The sequence below is a fragment of the Epinephelus moara genome, chromosome 9 (genome assembly GCF_006386435.1).
Source record: "Epinephelus moara isolate mb chromosome 9, YSFRI_EMoa_1.0, whole genome shotgun sequence".
Taxonomy (NCBI): domain Eukaryota; kingdom Metazoa; phylum Chordata; class Actinopteri; order Perciformes; family Serranidae; genus Epinephelus; species Epinephelus moara.
Genome location: NC_065514.1, coordinates 7833611 through 7853982, shown reverse-complemented (window position 1 = coordinate 7853982; position 20372 = coordinate 7833611). Strand labels below are relative to the sequence as shown.

The 20372-nt window shown below is 42.3% G+C and overlaps 1 protein-coding gene across 2 annotated transcripts in view; it reads left to right on the top strand.

Moving 5' to 3' along the window:
- The window catches only part of LOC126395791 (protein unc-13 homolog B-like), a 91728-nt gene that overhangs the window by 24579 nt on the left and 46777 nt on the right, over nucleotides 1-20372 (top strand). For both annotated transcript variants that reach the window (XM_050053513.1, XM_050053512.1), the window contains exons 3-8: nucleotides 33-132; nucleotides 4905-5022; nucleotides 6747-6870; nucleotides 12244-12317; nucleotides 12577-12634; nucleotides 14050-14263. In XM_050053513.1, coding sequence (XP_049909470.1) covers nucleotides 33-132; nucleotides 4905-5022; nucleotides 6747-6870; nucleotides 12244-12317; nucleotides 12577-12634; nucleotides 14050-14263 — 688 coding nt within the window. The remainder of the gene's footprint in view (nucleotides 1-32; nucleotides 133-4904; nucleotides 5023-6746; nucleotides 6871-12243; nucleotides 12318-12576; nucleotides 12635-14049; nucleotides 14264-20372) is intronic.

Sequence of the window (20372 nt, the reverse complement as noted above, 5' to 3'; positions counted from 1 at the left end):
TGCAGTGTAATCTCCCTTTTCCTTTGTTGCAGATAAATTCAACACCTACGTGACGCTGAAGGTGCAGAATGTCAAGAGCACAACGATCACAGTGCGGGGGGACCAGCCCTGCTGGGAACAGGATTTCATGTTGTAAGTTGTTAAACACAGACACAGTGGAGTCATGCTGCAGGATTTATAATTCAATTTTAATCACCTAGATAACCAGCTGTAATAAATGTGAAGTGTATTGTAGACTAAGCAAATGCTACACGGACCTCACAGGGTACGCCACTATTATACACTACAGCATACTAGACTGTAAAGTAAAACAATTAGCTTGGTATCTTAATGCTTTATGTCCTGTATCGTCATGAAAATCACTCCCAATGGGTGTCTTTCTGCTCTGAGAGCACAGGTATTAGGTATTTGGTGAAATATAACTGCCTTGATGTAGTGAGCTTCACACACCAAACCGACATCAAAGAACTAGCGGCAATGAAAGCCAACTGTTGCGTCGTCTCAGTCGCCTCACGTCGCCCTGTGTCAGTTGCATTTGAATACACTACAAAGACTACATCCGACGGCCAAGTAGCACGTGTGTTCTGCACGTGCATGAGAGGAAATAATGCAAAAAGGGAAACCGGAAGTCAGAGGAATGCATGAGATAAACAAAGTAGCGGAGTGAGAGAGTGGTACATCCTGTCAGCCGAGGGGTTTCCTATCTGTGCAGCCGAGCACAGCAGCACCTCCACAGACTATTACATTCAGATGGTCTCAGTGTTTCCTCCGCAGGCTCAACTTCACTCAGCTGCCCGATAAACCCGCTGCTTTTTCCCACTTTAACCTGAATAACAAACCAGGGCTCGGTGCTCCGGTTGGATCCAAACAGAGAGCTGGGGCTAGCTCAGAGACTAGCGGAGGCTAACTGGCTGTGCTTCCCTCCGGTCATGCTGCGGCTAACGCTCCACTAGCCGCCCCCAGCTAGCTCTGGTCTGTTATTCAGGTTAAAGTGTGAAGAAGCAGCGGGTCTGTCAGGCAGCTGAGTGAAGTGGAGCCTGAGGAGCCTGAGGAGGAAGCACCGGTTAGCCCTGGTTTCACTACAGGCAGATTCACTCGCTACAGGGAGGCGAGGGAATAAAACCTGAACAGCCAATCAGAGTGATCTGTCTCACCGACAAGCTCCGCCGCCGATTCAACATGCTCAATCGGCTGAAAAGCCGCCGAGGTGCCGACGGTGCGGGACACACTGCAAAAACTAGGGCGGCCCGACTTCGACCGACGGCCAACCGTCGGCTTGGTGTGTCAGGGCCTTTACATTCAGCAGCTGGAAACATTCCTATTACTTTTGATTTTGTTGGCAGAAAAGATGACAAGGACATCGTTGTTCCAGTTAGGGGTAGGAATTATGGAATTGCATACAATCTAATCCTCACTTGGAGAAAGAAAAGTGTCGCGGAGCCTCGTTCTTGTGGGCTCCAGCAACACTATACACCTGCGCTTGCCTGAGAAGGACTAAATGAAGAACCTACTATTTTTAAAGAGAGACTCTCACTCCAGCCTGTTCTATTTTGTTCTGAAAATGTCAACGTGCTAACCTGTTCTACGGACCATAAACGAGGTTCAGACTGTCCTGATGAGGAAATATAGTGTGGACAGAGCAGTGAGTGACAACAACCCCGCCCACATTTAAGAGTACTGTTTGCCGTGGAAATGCGAGGGTCTAGGTACCATGTCTGAAGGGTTACTTTTGGTTCCAAAGGTACCATACCGAAAGTGTTGGGTGGAAACAGGGCTTAAGAGTTTTTCCACTGCGAAAACATGAGTTCAAACTTCCGGGAAAAGCTACTATGACTGACAGCACAACAACTTGCAGCTTGTGGAAATACACCTCTGGGGCTGCAAAGGATGGTTGTAGTGCTACACTGGCTAAACAACAAGAAGTGGATTTTAATCATGGACAGCTGTGGGCTACAAGAAGTAGTAGTGAAGCTTGCGACTGAGTATGTGGTGGATGAAATGTTGCCTACCTCCATGACTGACTCTCCGTGTTTCAGACAGATCCTCGAGAAAATACTGGTCACAGGCAACAGGAGAGTGTAATGTATTATTGTAGCAGGGAGTGATATGTGAAGTTATTATAATACTCTTTGTTTTTTGAGTAATGAGCCCAACACTAGTTAAGTCAAAACTCTTCAATGAAATAACCAAACAAATCTAAAGAAAAAAAAAGGTACTGCATTTTTTTTTAATGTGTGTATTTTGTATTTCCGACCAAGTATGTAGAGCTCCAGGAAAAGGTATCTGTTTTTCAAGCTGTGCAAGTATCCTGTTAAACAGCTGCTGTTCATTTCCTCCTTGTAATTCATTGGTTTAATTTCCTCATTTCACTTTCCCTGTGAAAGGTATCTATGGTGATGAGAGAGCCAGCACGTTGTAGCATGTGTGTCATTGTTTGTCTTTTGTGAACTCCCTCATTGCAACACTGTTTGTTTTTCCAGACCTTCATCCTTCCACTGTCCATTAATGATGTGTCGGCTAGGTGTAATTCAGCATAAAACATCATCATTCATCGGCGTTTCCAGCGAATGCTCGGCACCACCTGTTAGAGCATAATACATTTATGAAACAGCAAGAGATGATGACTCACCCGAGTGAAGCCTGTTAGAAAGAATTCCTAACTATGACCTGTTGAATAGTTGTTGTGTCCATGTCCTTTTAAATAGAGACACATATTCTCCTTTTTTTTTAAATTCAAGTTGTTATGCGGCAGCTCGTTTAAAGACATACCATGCAGAATTTCAGACTCAAACAGAAGTAATCCCTCTCTATCATCACTTATGACCCATTTTAAATGTGTGGTGGTGTATATTTCCTACATTTTCTTACTTTCCTCTTATTATCCATGTTTGGGATGTTTATGGGCTTGTAAAAAACCGCAATTATAGCGAGGCAGAGCGCCAAATGAGAATAAATTGGAGGTTTAGTTATAGACTATAACATTCTGACAGCATGAGACACTTATTAGTAGGGCTGTCCCTGAAGAATTTTCCCTGTCGACTAATAGTCATCATTTAGGGCCATTAGTCGACTAGTCGCCTGCATGTTTTCGATATTAATGTAACTATTAAATGATATATTTTGGTGGTTTGAGTTGAAGGTGTGAGAAAGAATAGTATCAGTAACATTGTTAACACTGTGCTACATTACAGAGAAATACAAAACCGTACTAATGAACCTTCATTAATATAGGCCTATATTTTATCTACAAGTGCACGTCACACACTGAGCGAGCCGCCTGTTAATGACGCTGTGGGCTAATGGGCATGTAGCTACTTCCATGTTTCAGATGATACGTCATGTTTGTAGTCGACCAATGAAGATGAGTTTACATATCACCTTGGGTTCGTCCTTCACCTTCTCAAAATGATCCCACACTTTGGATTTCCTGCCCGACATGTTATTAACTAGCCTGTGGAATAACTGCAGGTACCAGCCCTGGAAATTAGAGCTGATCTTCTTCCAGGAGCTGTTTATAAGTGTGTAGGCCTATCGTCCGTGGGACAGATGTAAAGCTCTGGGTAGCCCTGCACTAGCATGATCAACTTTTCTGTATTTATCAGACTGAATATTTACAGAAGAAGGGAAAGATATCTGTCGGCTGTGGTTGGTCTGTAACCTGACTCCTGTCTGACTGCTGAGCGTGGCCACTTCCTGTGTCTGTCCTTTCAAATTAAAGACCAACATGGTCCAGTCATATAGGGTTTGATTTATTTTGATGACCTTTCTGGTCAACTAACGTTTGGTCAACTGTTAGGGGGCAGCCCTACTTATTAACATCTTAGCTTAGCTTAGCACAAAGACTGGAAATAGGTGGAAACAGCTAGCCTAGCTTTGTCCATACCTCAAACATCCAACTACCACCAGGGATGTTGTGGATAAGAAATTAATCTGTGTGCTGTCAATTTTGGCCAATTTCAAAGTACATATATATTTGTAATACGCTAAAACCCACCACTGTGATCTTTAAAGGCTTTAAAAGAACAAGAATGTAATGAAAATTTTCGTTTTATAAAATGTTTTCACAATTTCAAATTGATCTGCACCTACCATACATCCATCTTCTTGCTTTCACACTGTAATTTGCAATTTTCCAAACAAAAGTGGATTTACAGTCTTATTTGATGTGTTTTTATAAAGAAGACGTGGATGATACACAGACACAAATAAAAATCTACCTGACTGGATAACAGAATCTAAATGAAACCCTAAACTGAAGTCCCTCAGTTAAAATTAGCAACAGTTTGATTTTAATTCAACGCTCGATTTGTTTATTCTTGGCATTATGAATGAGCACATGATTCAGAAGGCCTGTATTTCTGCACCTGGACACCCTGGACACTCGGCTCCCTCCCCTGCACTTCTCTCAATTAGCTGCTCTCTTTGATTATCTTTCCTGTCATCTTCCTTTTGTTTGGCCTGTCGATAGTTGTAAACTGCCACAGATGAGAATATGCAAATGCCCTTGTCACACGGCTCCTTTCAAAATTGATATGCCATTTTGTTGCTGTCATCAAGCTGTTTCTGAGCCCTTTGAATAGCACGTTGAATAACAAAACATGGCTTGAATGGATTATGACAGCTAATACACAACAAAAAGAGGAAGTGGCCTTTGTTTTCAGCCAGTGGTCGGGCCTGTCAGTAATTACGGAGACATTTCTGGTCCATTGAGAGAGAATTGAATGGCATATTGGAAAGTTTTCTCGCTTTTTTTGTTCTGATAACAAAGCCTCAGAGTACACGATTAGTGTTCCGCTTTTTTATCTGCTGACATTTCCCACGCTGTTCACGCTGACGGGGTTGTTATGGAAGCTTGACATTACTTGATACCTGAATACCGCCTTTCTTTTCTTTTTTTTTCTCAGTGAGATCAACCGGCTGGACCTGGGCCTCATTGTTGAGGTGTGGAACAAAGGCCTCATCTGGGACACCATGGTGGGGACAGCCTGGATTCCTCTGAAGAGTATCCAACAATCAGAGGAGGTCAGATTGTGCACCCACACACGAATCATATAGTCCAGAAAAAAAGCAGGAAGGATTTTATTCTAAAATATTCTGTATTTGTTTTGGGGAAAAAAATGTGATCCATGAAACAGAGGTGCTTCTTTGCATTTTCTTTCATTTTCATTACTTGGTTTTCATTGGACAAAAAGTTACTCTCAGTAATGATAATAATGACATAGACTAGGTAAATGAATAGACACAAAGAAAGTCAAATTGCGTACCAATGTAAATACCGATATAAATATGTAATAGGGGTGAAACAATACATTGATTCGGATTGATACATCGATTCAGTGATCAGCAATTCAATATAAAGTGCCCCAAGGATGACGTTTTTCTGTAGACCGACAAGAAAGTTAGCATCGCACTGGTTCCCTCAACAAAAATCCAATGGGATTTTTCCATTGGATTTCGGATTATTGACATTTATCGTACTTAAACATTTTGTTCAGCAAGATAATCTTCACAAATGAACACCACTTTCATGATTATTGAAGCCCAGTTGCAATCTCCAGAAGTAAAAAGTTAAAGTTGGGCTTGAAACAAACTACACTACTGGTTCCCAACTGGTGGGTCGGGGTCCAAAAGTGGGTCGCCGGTCCATTCTGAATGGACCGCAGGTGACTTGCAAATGTGACAAGTTTGTAAAAAAACACACTTTATGTTTAAGTACAGTGAATTTCTGGCACAGAGCTTTTATTTTGAAGTGATGTTTTCTGCTGTAGAGAGAGGAGTAATGGACAGCTTCTTGATTGCATGGCCAAACGCAAGTATGACGCTGTTGAACTTTTCTTTTTAGAGAACATATTTATTGAATTTAGTCATGAGATTTTTATTATTGGATCCTTTACTGAATGCCATATGTTTTTTAACGTTTCCTTATTAACTATTTAAACAAGAAAAAGCCAGCAACACTCGGTGTCCTTCGTTACAAACTTCTAATACCTTACTGGTACAGGAGATTAAACACACATGTATGTATGTGGGAAAGCTGCAAATGAATTGCTGATTTGGGATAAATGAATTTGTCTGAAACTGTAACTGAATGTATTTAATCATGTGGACCTTGACCTAATGACCAAGGGGAAATCTGGACCCTGTGGCTGGACCAGTTGGGAACATGACCCAACGTCACCGCCATAACCAGAATGTAAAGCAGTGTTTGGCATGGTGTGGCATGGCATGATGACATTCTGAAGTCTCATGTAGCCACTTGTTAGCCTTTAAAACACATAGAAGCTTCATAGGAGTTCACAAGTCAGGTATCAATGGACCTATTTTATATTGCAGATGAAAACATAAAAGTCTCTTAAGCTTGTGTTAACCACAGACCTTATTTCATCTAACCAAATCTCATTCAAAAAACCCATTGACTTTGAGACGAGGGTACCCCGTCTGCTGAAATGCAATCTAATTTCTAGGTTTAGGACTCATTCCTGGGGCACTCAATGATTGATGCAAAGGGAAAACATAACTACATATCTTCATCCCTAAGATACGTCTACATTTTGAACTTCCTATGGCACGTCTGTGTCACCATTTCCATCCAAGTACACCTCCTTCCTAAAGATTCAAACAGTGCTAGTGGCCTAGCACCAGGCAGATAATGGCAAGCGGTTAAAATCTTATCATGTCAGACTTTTTGATATCAGCAAATATGGTATTGTGATGGTTTGATTTACACCCTTGACATGTGATTGCAGGAGGGCTCAGGTGAGTGGATCTTTCTGGATGCAGAGGTCCTGATGAAGGCTGATGAGATATATGGCACCAAGAACCCAACGCCTCATCGAGTCCTGCTGGACACTCGCTTCGAGCTGCCTTTTGGTGAGTTACCACAGTTGCTAATCTCTTTTTTAAGTACTATGCATTTCTTCTTCTTGTAGTTTAACTCTTCCAGAAAAAGGCAAATCTCCAATGAGTAAACCACAGGTGCTTATGTAAGACATTTCCCTTTGCTGTCTTCTCAAGTACCTGCTCTGCATTGGTGCATGAAGTCGAGAGTACATTTGTAGTTCTAGTAACCGCCGGGCAAATCAAACCTTGATCCACTGAGTTACACAAAGGCTACACGTGTTTCCTGCTAAAATGTCAGCAGTCTCTTTCTGAGGCTACACAGGGAGAAATATCCAGCCTGGGGCTCTGTCGAACAAACTGATGACGTCTTGTAAGCTGGTGTCCTGTAGTCTTATGTAAGCATACTCTGCATTGATCCGTCACCTCGGCTCAAACAGAAAACATATGAACGACATTCATGAGTAGAGTACGAGGTCACATTTTTCTGAATGAAATGAAATCATAACAAAATAGCTTTATCTCATTGCATAATGTGAAGAAGGGCACTTTAGTTGAGCAACTAATGACTTGAAACAGAGCGCTCCTTTGTCTATCTGGTTCCACTGGGGACTCTGAGTTTCTCTCCTGCTTAAATTGAGGGCAGTGACTCATCAATGGAAGATCCTCCTTTATTAACTTAAGTCCAGTTAATATAATTTGGTCTTTGCCAGATTGTTCCATTGTGGCCAACAGGATTAAGAATGCTCTTTTTTCAATATGAAGCTAAGAAGACTGTGGGAGAGTTTAGATCCATACTCCCATAGCATGCCATTTTAACATTTAATCAAACGACACTCCACTTTGTAATTACATTTTAGATATCCATGATAATTAAAGATATCCACAATAAGATTCTTACATGTAGAAATTATATTTTAAGATATCTACGATCTACTTTGATTGTAAGAATAGATAAGATTAGCTTTTATTGTTTCCCTCAGGAGAAATCTGTCTTTGACATCCGAGGAAATGCAGGTTACACGGCCACACACATGTACAATCAAACTACATTTAACATACACCATCACTCCCAGATCCATACACCCCAAGAGTATTGCTCAGTGTCACTAGAGCCACAGGTTGCACAAATGTCCTACCTGCAGTAATTGCACAAGAGTCCTGTACAAAATTATTGCACAAGTGCCCCACACAAAGTAATTGCTCAGATGTCTGACACCAGAATTTTAGATTGTATAGTCAAAACTAAATTTAAGATGTCTTGAAATCCTTATGAAGAGGCAATTTTATCATTTAAAGCAGCTGTGCGGAACTTTAGTTTTCGTTGATTATAGTGCCCCCTATGGTCAAAGCGGTATGACACCCACAGCCTGGTGTCGTAAAATTCCGTCTGCAGCTGGCATTCGGCTTCATTCGTAAAATATCGACTGCAACCGGCAATTACCGCATGCATTTGTTTTGGAGAGCAAGAGGAAAATCATAAATGTTCTGGTGTAGCTCTGAATTTCTTATAAACTGAGGACAACTGCCTGCTGTATATTTGTGTTCATGGTCACAGTCACGGATAATTTTGTGGCGTTTGTTGTAACGTTACTAGACAAAAGCGGTTCACATCAGCTAACGTTACATTTAGCTTGCTTATAACTTCCATGTCGTCATATATTGAAGTGAAACAACGTCTAACAAGTTGCGGTATATTCTCTAAATAAAAACAAAACTTACATACCTGTCGATTAGGAAAAGGGCCAACTCGGGATCAGTTTTAAAACCTTTCAAATCTCTCTCTCCACTTGGTGAATGCCTGACCAGGGTTTACACGTGTTTGGGCTCGAGCCCTATCACTGTCCCGTTTAGCCTTCTTCTGTTCTTCTGTTCTTTTCTTTTAGATGGTGCTCCTTCTTTATCCGCCATGACATCGAAAGTACAACCAAGTCCTTATAGATACATCTGGTAAAATTGCTGTGTTCAGCAATGCCCGTTGCGTACCGCTTACTCGAAGAACACTCTCTGTAAACACGGCTCTTCATCTTCTCTCAATTTATTGGCAGATCGCAAACAACTTCCAGGTGCATACCACCACCTACTGTACAAGAGTGTGCAATGTGTCCGAAATCATTCACTACTCCCTACTACATGTCATTTAGCCTAGTTCTTAAATCCTACTCGTAAACACGGCTCCTTCTTCTTCTGTGGTTTAATGGCTGCGGGCCACTGCGGGTGTGCAGACTTACTTCCGCCTCCGGGTGCCGTATTCTGGTTTGCTGACTTCCGCTGTGTCCGACCCGACCGAGGCTACGCTAAATAGCTATATAGAGAAAGGCTTGTTTGTCGCTGTTGGGTTCCGCACAGCTGCTTTAATAACTAGACTATATGTATTGCACATGTCCATAATTAAAATCTCCCTTGTCATTCTGAACATTTCAGATATTCAGAATGACGTTCCTCTTAAGAAAAATTTAATCACTTTTGACATTTGTGTGTATAGGGCTTTCAGTTTTAGATATCCACAATTGCATTTTTGATATCCAGTTTGATCTACAATTAGATAATGCAATTAGAGAGAGCCACAAATGTAGCGTGGATATCTGTTAAAATTAGATTATGGATATCTAGAATGGCTTTTCATATTGGATATCTGAAATTAAAATTATGACTAGTAAAGACTGGATTGTAGATATCTTAAATGGGATATTTTTCCTAGTAAGAATTTAATTTCAGAAATCCAGAATGTTCATTCTGGATATCTTAGGCCCAGTTCAGACCAAAGATTCGAGATGAGACGAGTTGAAACAGGCAACTACTTGCAATGCGCTGTTCTGCAACTTTGTGAAAACCTGTTCTGATTTCCAGCTTCTGTTTCCTTATTTTGTGGCTGAATATAATCTGTAGCTTCTTAAAATATGAATGAGGATAGTGATGGTGAGATACTGGCTACAGCTGCATTTGTAGTACTGATGGAATGGCGAACAAACCAAGTATCAGATGGACTGTATTCATAATAACTATGCCACAATGATATGAATAACCAGCGTCAGTTAATCAGTCAACGTGTGTGAGGGGGCATACAGGGAGCAGCAGCAGCAACCCACCCGGGCTTGGTGGAGACGGAGCACCTGCCGCAGCATGCAAACACGCCATCTGCAGCCATTTTGACTCATCCAGTGGACTCAGTCACTACAAGCTGTTGAACCAGATGACCAGCCTTAAGTTGATCAGCTGAGCTGCAGGTGACACCATCAGCCGGCTTGAGTCGAGCTCAGACAGCCAGTTCACACCGCTGCAACTTTTCTCTGAAACGTTCTAAAATGGTTTCATCTTGTCGCGAATCATTGGTCTGAACTGAATTACAGGTATCAGCAATATGTGTCCAGTCTAGCCACTAAATGTTAAAACAGCTTGCATATAAGCCACTTATTAATTAATTTTTATTTTTCCCAGGGGATAATTCAGCGATCCTAAAGATTGGAGGGTTAAATGTTTCCTGTGCTCCCCTTCTTACTCTCTCCGTTTGTAACCACAGTTCTGCCCACAGTATCTGTTACTGACACATCATATCGGACTCAAACCTTGTGATCAAAAGGCATCAAAGTTAAAGCAGGGTGCCTGTTCGCTGAGTGGGAGAGGGCCTCTTTCTCTGTTTCAAGAGGAGACCTTTCAAGGTTGCAGGAGGCTATCATGACCACCAGAGCCAACAGAGCCATTCATTAAAGCTGTGGGTCGGTGTGTCTTTGAAGCCCTGGCCTTTGTGTGTGTGGCCTTTAATGTGCATCTTTCTACAGAGCACCGCAGAGCCCCTGGAAAAATGGGAATGGTGACAGCACCTGAACTGATACCTCTTTTTTCTTCTCTATATACGCTAGGGGTTAGCTTTACAGCTAATTTGCACCCATAGTCCCAACACAAGTAAAAATGACAAATGTTAAAAAGCATACCTTACTTGATGGAGTTGTAATGAAAATAAGAGAGATAAGAACCTGGAACCTTTGTCCTCGCAGTGGTTAACAAACAATACAGTCGGATAAGTCTCAAACGCAACAAACAAGTATATCAAATATATACTGCCAAGACTCAGCTGTAGCATCTTTGGAGACAGAATCTCTGCTGCTGTCTCTGATCCTCCTCTCTTAAAGGAAAGCTTACCCCCCTAGATGACCATTTATAAATCAGTTACTCACCCTGTGTTCTGTTGATTTGTAAACTTTGTCCTTCTTGCACGCCTCTGGTAAACAAAGAATCCAAAATTGGTGAACTGAACTGATCAGTTAGGTAGTTTGTGTTACTGTGTGACTTTGATGAAGAAGAATTAACTCTTTAACACACCAAAGTCACACAATTACACAAAGTAACTGATCAAGGTGGTGGCGGACCAGAAGCTCCTGTGTTAAGCAAGGTAAATATCTTCTTTAGTGAATGAAGTGGATTTAAAGCAAGCAGTTTATCTTTTATTTCAGTTCCCTCTTGGCAAGTACTGTCTCTTTGGGATGTACTGAGCATATGACTGGATAAATGAGACTTGGATTATACTGTACAAGTTGTGTGAGAGCTTGTAAATTGATTATTTTGATATAGTTTTGCTGTCGTTAAACATGGACCCCACTGACTTCAATTCATCAAGAATTTCCTCCATTTTAGAAGATCAAAGATCAAAGTTTTCTCCACAATTCAACGTAAAGGCCTTTGCCCATTTAGTCTGTTTTTTTGTCCGAAATTGACGCACGTCTAAAAATGAATACGTCACTTTGTGTCAATCATGTATGCACACTGAGTCCGAAACTTGAATTTTATTAAATTTTTAGGAAAGGTTTGATTTTCTGCATTTTTCGCATCCGTCAGAAGCCTTAAGATACGTTTGACCAAGAACGAGTGAAGAAAATTTGGCTTTGGGACACAGCCATGACAAGACAGAGGAACGGGGCACACAGAATCATTTCATAACTGGAGGACATCTCCGCCCCTTCATGCAGCTGTAGTGCCAAATGAAAGACAGGGAGGGAGTGGTGACAGCCAGATAGTTAACTCCAGTGGAGAGAGACAAAGGAGGAAATGTGTATTTTGTCACATATTGTGAATTTTCGCAACGAATAGAACAATAAAACGCATTGGACAGCAGATTAAAAAAAACATATCCGAGAAAAACAGACTTCGTGTGCAAAGGCCTTAAAACAGAATGACGAATATATGAGATGGTGAAGGAGTTAAGTATTCCTTTCAGAGTTCGTCGCTATTGCTGCAGTAAATAACTGCCTTCTTTTCCTCATTCCTAAGAGGCACATGAGAAATTAAACAGCCATAAATGTATTATGATGACATCCTGAAATATGATGCTTAAAATCACAGGGAGCAGGATGTTGACTTCAAGCACAGGTTCATGTGTATTTGTTTGCTGTGTACATATTTCTATACCAGATATCCCAGATGACGAGGCGCAGTACTGGACGGGCAAGCTGGAACGCATCAATACCATGAGAATCCACGATGAGGTAAAGTCATCAATGTCCTGCTGGTTTGAGTGTTTGTTTCACAGTTATGAAGCAGATTAGGTCAATAAATAATCTTTTGTTCAAGAGAGCGTGCCTGTATGTTCCTGTTTACCACTTCTTGTGCTAATGACGCAGAGCTGCTATTTTTATTTTTGTTGTAAATGTTGGAGTCGTGCCAGTGAAAGTATAATAGAAATATGACGACATGAAAAGCATACTTGATGCTCTGCTGTTTTTTTCCCCCGTCTCTCCTCTGTAGTACCCTCTTCAGGATGACGTTCAGAGTCGCCCACTGCCGTTTGCGGCTTCCCAGTGCTGTGAGTGTGCCTGCCCTTACTGCTTTCGGCCACTAGATGGAGCCAGATGTCCACCCCTTTAGCTCTCAGGCTTGGATATAATTTCCCCTCACTTCCTTGATCCTGATGAGCCAAATGTAGTTGAATCATTCGAATTCAGTCTGACTATATTCTTACTAACTTAATCAAGAGTCCATCAAGAGTTACAAGACAGGAGCACTCTTTTTTTGTTAGCACAACCCCTCCTCTGTCTGTACCTCTCACTTGTAACGTCTGCACTTTCACCAGGCAACTATTTCGGATGGGCTGACCCACTGAGTATGTAAAGCACACTTTGATGAAATTCTCCCCCCTGGCCAATCCTCAGTGCCCTCTGCATGTCCTAATGCCCCAATATTTCCCAATAACATGTAATCTATAATGTTTCAATGCATTTTGTTCTCATTATTTCACCTTACACGTGATTTTCCGCAATGTTTTCCTTGATCTTCTTTGGCCTTTTTACTTCCCTTCCCGCTCTCGATGTTTACCTGTTTTCTATCCTCTATGCTGATGTCATATAATGTCATTACCCCTGTTAACTTTATCCTTAAATCACTGGATTAGCACACATCCCAGAATAAGAGTCAGGACAACTCATTCTGAAATCGTGCTTCGTGCATCTTTTTTAGGAAGACCATTAGAATTCAACAAAATATTGAGAGCATACATATTTGAATATGTTAAGCATTGCTTATAGAGATATTTCTGAAAATCTGCCAAACAACAGTAGCCTTGACATTTTATCATCCTCCCAGAAAATATCAACTGAAACATCTCATCCCTCTTCCTCCACTTTATCGCTTTGAAAAGATAAACCCAGCTGTCCCCTCCAGCAGACGCCGAACTCATGGGTAGCTCTTAGAAGTTTTCTAAGGGTCACTGTTGAGGTTGATATGGCCACTTTCAGAAAGTGGTTTGTGTAGATGACCTTCTTATGAGCAACACTGGTCTGTCATTGTAAGGTTTCAAGTTGTACAGTGTAATAACAGTCCGACTTCCATGAAGTTAGGTAATCTGTATATTTCTTGTCCCTGCCTTTCTTTAGCAAACAAAAGCTGAGCTCTATATGTGAATGAAGTATCTGATACAGAGATAGAGCAGCTCAATGTCCTCAATTTAGCAGGAGAGCATGTATAAAGGCATGGTCTTTTAAAAGTGCATGACCTTTGACCTCTCAACCTCCCTATTATTCCCTGGCATACACTGACCCCAGTTTGTATATTTCTTTAGCTCTTAACAGTTTGGTCCATGAAAGTTTTAACTCCTCAGCACCCTCAGTTTTGACATGAGTTAATGATAAGCAAGGATTTAAAAAGAATACTTGCTGTCACTTGAAACATACAAATGTTTCAGGAAAGATGTATTAATTCATTTCGCCCTGTTTCCTGTTGCAGCTCTGGATGACCAGGACAGTGCCGTAGATGACCGGGATAGCGACTACCGCAGCGAGACGAGCAACAGCCTGCCTCCACGATACCACACAACAGCTCAGCCCAACTCCTCCATGCACCAGTATCCCATGGGGCCTCGGCAGCAGCAACACCCAGACTCCTGCGCGGACTCTATCCACAGTTTTGACCTGGACTACAGGGACCAGAGAGGAACCAGGTAGACAGAGTATTCACAGAGTCACCCATACACACCTTCACTTTTTTACTTTGTCTATGAGCTGGTTTTTCTTGCCATGGCATAGTAGATGGTTCATTTAGCTGCTTCAGTAGACCAGGAGGGATCTGTACTCTAGAGGCGGATTTTGTCACACCCTGTATCCCCAGCCTAAGTGCTGGAGTGCATTTAAGCTCTCTCTAGCTTTTTAATTCATGTTATTGTTGTTGTCTACTGGCTTGCACATCAGGAGGCACATCAGACTATTTGTTTTGTATGACTGAAGTTGTCGAATGTAGTGAAGATGGACGAAAGTGTCTGTGTGGCGACTATATTATATTAGAGGAAAAGACACGATCCAAAAATACCACTGCTATATAAATAATAATATGTTGTTGTTATACCACTACACAGCTTTTTTCGAGGCCAGTTTTGGTCAATAAAACAAGTGGTCTCAGTGCAAGGAATCTACTTTTGTGCGCTCGTGGATTGTCATGGAATACATGTGTACCAGTGAGACCGCTGCAAATCTGCCTGTGTGGACTGATAGGAAGTTGATCCGGATAATTCAGCATCAGAAATAAAAAATGGGACTGCAGCCAGGGGAAAGCTCATTGTTAGCGTTTCTTTTTGGCTTGAGAGTCTGTTGTGTTGGTTGAAGTTCCTGGTAGTTTGATAGGCTCTGAACTTGGTTTAGCCATATCACTAAGGAAATCCCCTCTGTCACACATGGACGGACTAGGTCAGTGACACACATGCATTTCTTTGGTGATTAAAAACGTGTTCAGTGGACGCCATATGGCGGTGATTTAGCAGGCATTTCTCGTGGACACTGTTGCAGGCTGAGTGTTGAAGTGCTGATAAGCATGGCTGCTGCTAGGGGCTTAAAAAGATCTAAATTCACAAAGGCACACACACTCACTCACTCTTACACTTGCATGCAGTTTTATTATCCATGCACACTAGAATGTACAACAAGGTATTTTTGTAATTTGCATTTTTCTTCAGGGTAGCTCAGCTGTCTGATGACAATGTAACAAAGCATCTTTAAACCTGCCAAGATCATTTAAAACTGCTGCGTATATATTATGCCTGTAATCTCTGTTAAGAATGTTGTAATATCATTACAACATTGATAACTAAGATGAAATGTGTCTTCTCATTTGCATGAAACTGTTCTTTATTTCTCCATTTTTCATTCTGCTAAACTTGTGTTTGCATTTTTTTTTTCTTCGTGTTGTGCTTCTTTTTTATCCCTGCATCCTTCTCGATCCCTTTGTTAAATCCATTCTTTAACCCTAAATAGATCATTAAACCATAAAGGAAGGGTCAGAATTATACCTGTAGATTCTGGCATGGGGGTTGAAGATTGGGAAAACAAATACAAAGGGCAGGGCAAGCCTCAGCTGAGTGACTTCTTGGACGATGAGGAAGACAACGTTATCCTTCGAATGGGAAAACCCTACTCAGAGCCATCGCATACCTCTATCCGTCAAAATACTCAACGCAGTGGTTTTCTGCCTGCCACCTACCCTGAGGGCTATGACACTATTGATCGGCGGCGAAAGAAAAAGATAAGGGACCCAGGAGGGTTGCTCGGTACAGAGGCAGACAAATTGAGAGAAGAGGCTTTTCCCTCTGACCTTGCACTGCTCCGTGAGAAGAGAGGGGAGCTGTTTATGCGGCAGGTAGTTGAGATGCAGGAAGAGGAGGAGCGCATGACATCTTGCCTCAGGCCATACCAGAATGGCCTTCTCTACAAAACAAGGATGTGGGCGAAAAATGAGCTAGACAACACTTTGGAGAATTATGTGGCATACAAAAAAGAGCAGGATGCCAGAATGAGGGCACGGTTCGATTTTGATTTAGAGAGTTATGATGATCTGCACTACTCCGTAGGAGCAGAGGAGGATATTGATGACCTTGCCTTTATAGCAGAAGACTTTCACCCAGAGAATTCGAGGCATTACAAAGACAAATATTCTTACTCCTGTCACAAGGAAAATTCTCAGGGTCCTCGAGAGAAGAAGTGTGGAAAAGCTAAAATTGGAGGATGGGCTCCGGAGGCAATGCTTTCCCCTGTAGAAGAACCAAGTGATGAATATGTAGACCCTATGGATGAGCTCCAGTGTCTAGTCGAAACTGTTTCTGAATACCTTGCTGAGAAAGAAGAGGAAATTAGCAAATATGGTTCCCTTCCTAAATCAAGCAAATCTAGGCTATCGTCTCTGGGTAGCTATAGAACTGATTCTTTTGGAGAGGACCAAAATAGTTCATCAAAGGATCCTAGAGGGGAAACCCAGTCACAACCTTCTTCTGACCAGGGTATTTCAGGGGTGAAAAATGCCATGAGCTCAATATTTAGTTCTCTCACTGACAGAGTTGGAGGAGGCCCCAAACAGCCTGTCCCGTCTCCACAAGCCCCATCTGCACAACCCTCCAACCAATCTGGACTAACAAAACTGTTTTCCTTCATTCCTAAATCAAATAGCTCAGCTCCTGTGGCTGTTGTATCTCCAGTGGAAAGTCCTCATGAAAAACCATTCAGTTCTTTGCCTTTTCAGCCACCACGTGATGCCAAAACACAAAGTTATAATCAAGAAACAAAAGCTTCCATAAGGAGCCAGACTCAAACAAGTACAAAAGAACATGTACCAGAGTTTGTAACCAAACCTCAAAGCGCTCCAGGAAACTCAGTCCTAGGGAAATTAAATCCGTTAAAGCTTTTTTCAGGAGGAGATAATGGGAACTCAGCTGAAGAGGCACCAGAGTCCACATATTCTCAAGGCCATGCACAGTGGGATGAGAAACATGTTCATCAATATAAACAGTCAATGACCGCAGAAGGTGGTGGGAAATCAGAAAAAGAGAAGTATTTGGAACAAAAACAGGATGAAAGTATATATGGCAGACAAAATCCAATGACTTACAAACAAGAAAACGTGCCTACGCCAGGGCCGGCAAAGCCGACTGGCCAAACACAATCAGCAAACACTGGATTCTTCAGCCCTTTTAAGAAGTCATTGAGTTCATTGATCACACCTTCTGTCCCCATTCCACCTCAGGGAGCTCCACCTGTAGCAGTTTATCCAGTGTTTCGAACCACAGAGGATCCCCGACTAGAGAAACCAGTGGAGGACCCATCATTGAGCAGTAAAATCAAACTGCCTTTTCTCTCCTCTGAAAATGCCTCCACTCAGCAACACCCCAAAGCAGAGGGAGGCATGCTCTCTGGTTTCTTAAAGTTTGCATCTAATGAAGATGTTAGTGCCTCCAAGAGCACACAGAATCCTGTGCAATCATATCATGATTCAACTTCAACAACCTCCACTACCTTTACACAGAATTCTGCTGTGCCCCAGGAAAACACGGAGAAAGGATGGTTTTCTAGCATGTTTAACCCTACCTCTGCTCCGTCTGGTTCAAACCAGAATTTTAGTAGTAGTGGTCAGCAATCTCAGAACAGCAAAGTGCCACCTGGCTCATATGCACAACACACGTCAAATCAGAAACCAACAGCCGCCCCTCATGGAATGCAGCATCAAGCTCCCCATCAGCCTGAATCACAAAGTTTTCTGACAGGTCTTTTCAAAGGGACCTCAAATGAGGACATCTCTCATATGGGCTCTAATCAGCCCAAACAAGGAGGGCTGCTATCTGGACTTCTTAAATTTGGCTCTACCAGTGACCTGTCTGGCAATTTGCCACAGCAGGCTTCCCATAACAATCAACCACCCAGGAGCAGTACTCCCCCACAGTTTCCTAATCACCCTCCCCCACAACAAGGTTCTTCAGTACCACGGATGGGAGGCCTTGTCTCAGGGCTACTGAAGTTTTCATCAACAGAAAATATACCACATAACACACAGCCTTCTGAAGCTGAAAAGCAGAGGAACATCCCTGGATATTACTCTGGCCAGCAGCAGACTTCAGATGAAACTCAGCAAACACAACCTCAACAAAGGGGCCTGTTGTCTGGCTTGCTTAAATTTGCATCCTCCGAGAATGTTTCCAGCAGTGAAACAGTTCAGCACCAACAAAGCAACGTTCAACATAATCAACAGGGTTTCAACCAACAGAATACTCAAGGTCCAAATCGAGGGCCTCAACTCAGGAACAGAACTTCAAGTCAGCAAGGTGTCCAACAGGAGACCAGTAAACTAGGCTTTATGCGACAACAAACGGTTCCACTCCAGCGAACACCATCCCAACAAAGTGGTCTTTTATCTGGTCTTTTTAAATTTGCTTCAGCAGACAACATAAAGACGCAACAGCACCCATCAGCTCAACAGCAGGGAGTTACCCCAAGTAAATCCAGCCATGAGCAACCAACGGCAAGAAATATCCCAGTGTCCAACCAAAATCAACCACAAAATAGCTCAACACAAAAACCAACTCAAGCAAGTGGTCTGCTTTCTGGACTATTCAAGCCCTCCACAGAAAATAGGGCTCAACAGCAACAGCCCGAAATCATCCATGAAGCACAACAACGAATCACAGTGCCAAGCAGCCAGACTGCTGAAGCACAAGTGGAGACAACAAGTCAATGTGGAGTGCTCTCAGGGTTGTTTAACAAGTTAACAAAATCATCTGAAAACGTCGACACAACCTGCCAGACATCAACAGGACAATCATTGAACCAGAAAGGCAATAATTACACAGTCACAATGCAGACCCCACAACAAACACAGTTAAAGACCAATGTAACACAACAATCCTCACAAGACCATGCAGAGACAGAAAGAAGGATTCCACGAACCGCCCAACAAGGGTTTTTATCAGGACTGTTTAGCAAGAATGTAACCGAGGACCCTTGTACTCCTAAACAACAAGAAACGTCAGGCCAGATTACAGAACAACAGACACCATCAACTAAGTTCACACAGTTACATTCAGGCATATTAAAAAGTGCTTCCTCCGACTTTGGAAGGGACGGCAGCCAAAGAGTTGTTCGAGATTCTTTTAATCCAAGACTGAGCAGACATGCTTTAATCGGTGCACCTGTCTCAATTGACACTGAAAGTTTAGACTTAAGAACATCAGCTACTTTTGCAAGGTCACTTCAGAGCCAGGCAACATACTCCTCAATTAGCACGGGTAACTTATCTCAGTTGTATTATTCTGGCTCACTTCAGTCAGTTCACCCAATGGCTTATAGTACAGGAAATATCCATTCCCTTTTACAAAGCCATACAACTTCCTCATTAATGTCCATGCAGCCATACATTGGTGGAAGCACTTCCTCTTTGTATGGAGCAACCGGGCAAAATCTTTACCAAGATCAGTTGTCCCCTTATGGTAGGACTCCCTCTTACGATGAAAACCAGTGGATCCGTGAAAGTGCTCTCTGGCAGCAGTTTCAGAATGAGTCTCAGAATTATCAATTCCATGGAGAAGATCAAGCCTATAGACAGAGCTGTGAGGGTGCGTCATTACAGGCATCTGCTCTTCCCTGCAACTCCTCAAATACATATCAGCCATTTAACTCCTCTGCGCCATGGCAAGGCGTTGTTTGCCAAGAGCAAATTCAACCATATCAGTTTGAGGGACATGGTAATGATGATCCTTATTCCAAGAGGAAATTATGGAACAGCCATGAAGACTTGGGAACCATAGAATATTCATCTAACGAGGAAGGTGCTTTGAACTTAACTAATAAACAGAGTAATGCAAAGTTTGGGAAATGGCACTCGTTCAATGATGGCAGCACTTACAGCTTGAATGGGGTTTCATATCATGAAGGTTATTACGAGGAGATGGCACCAAGCTTATCTTATTCAGCTAACTGGCAATATGGAATGGATAATGCAGTCCGACAAAATTATCATACCGATGGCATGTTTCATCAGAGTCAGTTTAATTTGAATAGACCGATAGATTCAAACTGCCCCCCAAGTGCCAGAACTGAGACAGAAGACTCCCTGTACCTTGAAGACACTGAGTGGTATCAGCAGTGGCTTGTACTTCTGGAGCAAGGAATGTGGTGGCCAGCAGAAGATGGTGACTGTGGTTACTTTGTTTACACAGATCATGAGTACATTTATGCCTTGCTTACAGATGCAGCAGGTGAATATGTGTATGCATGTGCCCCGGAAGGCGAGTCTTTTGGAAA